At 34.8% G+C, this 6,000-nt stretch overlaps 1 protein-coding gene across 2 annotated transcripts in view; it reads right to left on the bottom strand.

The window, feature by feature from the left end:
• Nucleotides 1–2,344: 2,344 nt before the first annotated feature.
• TMEM232 (transmembrane protein 232) overlaps nucleotides 2,345–6,000 on the bottom strand; it is a 122,997-nt gene continuing 119,341 nt past the window's right edge. For both annotated transcript variants that reach the window (XM_026719801.2, XM_087926973.1), the window contains one exon: nucleotides 2,345–3,413. In XM_026719801.2, the coding sequence (XP_026575586.1) occupies nucleotides 3,195–3,413 (219 nt within the window). In that variant the 3' untranslated portion in view covers nucleotides 2,345–3,194. The remainder of the gene's footprint in view (nucleotides 3,414–6,000) is intronic.

The raw sequence follows: 6,000 nt of genomic DNA, 5'->3' as shown, positions 1-6,000 counted from the left end.
CACATACTTACCAAATTTGGGGAGAAAATAATGGATTATAAAAAATTATGTACAAAAGCTAAAGTTCTCAAAGGCTGATTTTCTGTTGAAGTACGTGACTAGTTCATCTCTTCCCATGAAAAAAAATGGATCTCTTCATCCAGCAAAGTTAGGAAATAGACACATATCTGTTCTTTTATAGGCAGATGACACTGTGCTTTCTCAAATACAAATTGGCCTGAAACAGGCTCTTTATATACTTGCTGAGCACTGTCAAGAACACTGACTAGAAATTAATTACTCCAAAACCAAGGTCATAGTTTTTGCTAAGCACTTTAAGGCACATGTTTAGTAGCTAAGTAATCACTCAATAGAGCAAGTCAAGACCTTTAAGTATCTGGGGTCTGCTTTGCATGCTGTGGGCAACCAAAAATTTCATGCTGCTGATGTTAACCTAAATGCACAAAACCCAGCATTGGCTTTAAAAACGTTCTACTTCTCCAAAGAAACTCAGAATATACTTGCAGCCATTGAAGTCTTCTTGGCTAGGATCCAAGCCCAGCTTCTTTTTGGAGTTCAGCTGGGCCCCTGCAGATTTTTTTTCCTTTTGAAAGAGTTCAATCCAAATTCTTGAGATTGATTTTTCAAGTACATTGCTGTGTTCCGAATGTGGTGTTTTGCAGTGGAGCTGGTTACTTAAAGTAGCAACTTCTGCCAGGTATTTTCATTTTCTTCTATTGGTTTAAGGAATCAATTTTTTCAGAGTGCTTGGCTCCTCTAATTATGACGATAGCTTTCAGCCTTCCTGACACAAAGCCATACATGCCAATCTGCAACTTTGTGGCTTCTTGTGACTAACCACCACCCTGATGACCTATGAAAAGCAGGTCACTGATTTAGAGCTGCAAGCAATTTTACCTATTCTACCTAGAAACATCTTCCTAAGCTAGTCGCATACCAACAGCCAGATATCTCAAGTCACATAAGAATTCCAAAATTTAGAAGGGCCCCATCCTTGACCAGATTCAATGCCCTCCCCAGTTATTGAAGGGAAATACTGAAAAATATCTTTTGAATAAAGACTGTGTCCTTGTGGTGGAGGAATAATTGAAACAATATAACACATTATTTTGTATTGTTTCCTCTATACAGATACTCACCAGGAATTATCTCCATTCCTTAGTAAAATATCCTGGTCATTCTGTCTTGTTATTATCAGATCAATCTGGTTTTATTTCTTGGACCATAACTAAGTACTGTTCTATAGTTGGTACAGTATACCATGGTATTTCTCCTAGGTATTTTAATTTTTTTTCTTTTTTCATTCTAAATAATTATTATTTTTTAATTTTATTTGCTGGTCAATAACTGAATAAAAATTGATTGATACCTCAGTCATGGAATTTGACAATCAGACGGTGTGAATGAATTCACCACGCAGATAAGCCTACATGAAGATAAGCCGACCCTCAAAACTTTTCTATGTTTTAATTTTCACAATTGGCTTACCCATGATTAATCCTCCTGTTATGCATTTTTAATGGTTAAAAGTTTGTGGGTCATCAGATGGGGTTATCCATAAGTATATGCAAGAAATACATGTCCTTTTAAAAATATTACTGTATATATTTGTGGATAAGCTATCCATAGATAAGCCAAACCCAATTTTGGGTGTGTATTTTGGCACCTAAAATTCTTGGCTTATACATAAGTATACAGTGTACTATAACATCATTCCTGTGAATAAAATCAGAAGAATATTACATCTGCCCATTCAAGATACCTTGTTTCAATAGTAAAGACCACACTGATAGAATACAAATGTAGGTTCAGTGGAAATGTATATGGAACAACTATACAGCTTTTATTATTCTTGTTATACTCAGGATTGTCTCTTGACACCTATTTATCAAGATAAAGCTGCAAAATCCAGTTGAGGAAAACAAGGATAATGCCATATTTGTCAAGAGGTATGGCACATTTTACTATTCTGCCTCACTCATCTTCTGTAAAGATCACTCTAGATATTTCTGAAAAAATGAAACTGGAGATTGACAGGATTCTCTTTTACAGACACACTCAAGAAGAAACATGATGCAAAAACTTTGTGAGCTTTCCAATATATATCCTGGAACTACAGGTTTTTGTTCTATGTATGATCGCACAATGGCATGTACTATGGCTAAAATACCTGGAAGAAATACTATGGCATACTGTAGCTAAAATAATTTGTAATGTAGAACTATAAGTTGTGAGAAGCTTTAGAGCAACATGATAATTTGTCCAAAAATCACCTCAAATGTATTCACAGAAATTAAATATAAAAAAGAGTTATTTAAAAATGAACACCAAGAAGACATAGTATTGCTTTCAACAGGTTTATACATTAGAGAATATGTCTTGGGTTGCTTGAACAGGCAGCATACAAATGTGGATAAATAAATGCATAAAACATCCACAAATAAAAAGAAAGCAGTCTGGCAAAATTGATAGCACAATTATATAGAGAGGAAGGAAAGGCTTCGCGTAGGTAAAAAGAAATGAGAGAATGTAAGATTCGGAACGGCATCAGAGAGACCATTAGATAAAAATACTACTATGCGATTTTCAGGTGGTTTTCTTGACGTTGTTTAGAATACTGACGATGCCAAAACAATAACAAAAACAAAGGTGTGGGGTACTCCAGAAACACAAGTTTCAGAAATGTATTATTCCCCATAAACAAGTTTCAGAAAATGATTCCCCATAAACACACTATTTCATGGGAGACAATTCAATTAATCGTTACATATCAGTGTTATGAAACTGAAGACTGTGAATGTTCTTATTGAAAAGCAGGCCCTGGAAACTATCTTGCTGAGTTGCCTTACTAAGATGGGAGGCAGTGCCTCACCTTTTCCTCATCTTCTGTGTTTATATGCAAAAACACTCTTAAGCTGGTCTAACTACCCTCATAGGATTTCTGGTGTATTTTTATTCTTATAAACACACATGTGGAACATCACAATGAAAAACTGTTGGAGAAGCAACTGCAATCAGCAATACAGCAGCAATTATGGCTTTAGCACTTTCTTATCCAGACTTCATTACTCAGTATTGCAGAGCTTTAACTAAAAAAAAAAAGAGTGTGATAGGGGAAAAGAAGCTTTAATACATTTATTTGCCTTTAAGGTGTAGTTATCTTCTTACACAGCTGGTTTCCATGTTTCTGACAGTTATACATCTGACAGCTGAGTGCTACTGCTTGCTTCTGTTGTTTTTGTGTCTTCGTGTTTAAAGGGCAGTTCATATGGCTTGGTTGTCTTGTGAAGCTTTTCTAGGCGCCATATCATTATTTGCCTGAAGTGCTCCTCTTCCAATTTTTGCTTTGCTTGAAGCTCTAATTCTTGGAGTTTCTCTTCTAGCTGAAGCCTGATTTGCAATTCCCTTTCCCACTGTTGCAAATAAATAAAAAACAAATATAATGTTACTTAATAAAGATTTTAGCATTACATAAAAACACAAAACTTTGGTTTAATCATTCACCAGATAGTGCAATAATAGATAAGAAATTAGGAAATGGATATTAGCAGGATTAGAGATGGTGACATTTTAAAAGCAGGAGATGGTATTATGTAGTATATAGAGCAGGGGTGTCAAATTCACAGCATCACAGCATCATCACGTGATGTATCGGGACTTTTTCACCCTTCACTAAAGCTGGGAGGGGACATGGCCAGCCGCAAGCTTGACAGCCCTGGTATAGAGAGTAAGCAATTCTTTAGATGCAATTGGTTAAACTCATGAGGCTAAGACTCTTGTAACTCTTAAGATATTGCTTAATTGACTGACAACTTGTGAAACAAACATTTGAAGAACAGGTATAAGGATCAAACATACACTACATTTTCACATACGACTTCATATCATCTTCATTATCATTTTATTTTAAAACTGAACTCCCTGGAGCCAACAATACTAAACATTTGGGAAACTGTTAAAATAGAATTATTCTGCTTCCCCAATATGTTTGCCCTTATTACCTGAAAGAAGAAGATATACACAGCTTGCATGCTGTCAACATCACAAAATAAATGTAATGCATTTACTCCCTATGAACTAGCAAGCATGCTGTTTTCCAGCTCATGATTCCTCAATGAACATACTCAATAATTAACTGTATTTGAATGCATTATTTTATCATATTCCAGACTAAATGGGCTGTTTTGGAGTATGGGGGCGGAAGTAAATGTTTGCTGAGAAGCAATCACTATTTTGATGTTCCCATGTCATTATCCTAAATATTAGAAATGACCAAGGTGTGGCTGTAGTACTTTATCAAACTTTAGAATACATTATTAAATGAGAATGGGTTTATATAATGTATAGGTGGTGACATTAAAAATGTTCAGAAAGCAGGGAAAAGATAACAGTGGATTTGAGAAGAGAAAATGTTTTCTGTGAAATAATAATATATATTGTAATACTAGTTTCACCTTTTCTCTGGTATGGCTTATAATTACTGTAGTAATAATAATCTCTATAATTCTGAAAAAAAATCCCAATTCCTATTTTGTTATACCAACTGAGAAATATTCATTAGACAGTGAGAGCCGATAACTTTCCCAAAGACACTTTAATCTGATAACTTCTAATGCTTAGAAAGGCACCTATTGTTTATTATCCAGTATCATGATCAAATATGTGTTTCCCTTTGTGCATTATAGTTCAAGGTATATCATTCCACTGTTAATATATAAAAATCTCACAAATTGACTCTGAGTAGGACTAGTCAGTTAATAGAGTTAGTTATATGTATGTAAACATAACACAGTTATGTTTACCCACATGTATGTATCCCTTTGCTCCTCCATCTCCTTCCTGATAAAATGACCTTAAAGATAAGGCAAGCTACTAAACATTAGACTTTCCTGAATGCTATAAGCAATTTCTAAACAAGTACAAAAGTATTAGCAGGTAAATTAATATGATAAAATATTTCACAAAGCCATCTTTCTTTATGGAAGTAGAAAACGTTAGAATGCAAATGGTGGGAGAAGATCCAAGAGGCATGTATGTATTCAGCACTTGAGACTGAAGTGAAAGCTAAGAACTATGAGCTTTACATATATGGAGGACATGAGGTGAAACCATAAGAGAGAGAAAAAGAAGCAAAGACATCTTAAAGTTGCCAGGTTTGAAAAACATTGATGTACACTATTTCTGTAAAACTGTACTATTTCACTGATCATTCCAACCAAGTGTGTCTATGTATGGGTGCCCAATACCTTTTTACAAATAGCACCAATCATATCTATTGCATGTGCAAGTAAATAAAGGTGTTGAGGGCTATAGTCAAGGAAAACTACAACTATAATGATTTCATTGTTAAGAAAAAAGTACAGATTAGATTCAAATAGAAGAGTAAAGACTAATATGGAGATTTTTTAGAAAAGGAAGTAAAATGCTTTGAAAATTTATACAGTGAGATAATGTATTTCCTTCATTTAGTCCTGAAATAGCATTAATAATGGATTTTAAACATTTTTGAAAGATGGGAAACCCTGGACAGTTCTTCAAAAGATGGCAAGAATGAAGGCCATGTTTATTGAAACAGTACCTCCATACCACCACCATCTCAACACTCCAATCCATCCAAAACAATCTGAAATTATCCAATTACTCTTGTAAATCTCAAAATACTGTAAACAACATTATTGCTTTGTCCCTAAAGAATCTATACAGAAACACAATGAATGTTCCAGCTTGTCTACATTTTCAGCTCATGTTGCATTTGCTTTTTTGATGATTCCCCATGCATCCACATGCACAACAAAGGGAGTCTGTAAAGTCAGCACCCATCCTTTGGTTGAGTTTGAAACTACTGCAAAATTTGATGAGTGAACTTCTACAGAGAGGTCAGAGAATCTGGCTTGAAAACAAGTGTCAGAGTGAAGTAAGAGATGGAAATGGTCCTTTACTCAGCTGAGTTTCAGTATTCCTAATGGAAAATAACCTTCAGTGTAATCCTGGATATGCTAC

The sequence above is a fragment of the Pseudonaja textilis genome, chromosome 2 (assembly GCF_049901715.1).
Source record: "Pseudonaja textilis isolate UNSWEBS1 chromosome 2, rPseTex1.2, whole genome shotgun sequence".
Taxonomy (NCBI): Eukaryota; Metazoa; Chordata; class Lepidosauria; order Squamata; family Elapidae; genus Pseudonaja; species Pseudonaja textilis.
The sequence above is the reverse complement of the archived record's forward strand: the minus strand, read 5'-3'. Positions and strand labels throughout refer to the sequence as shown.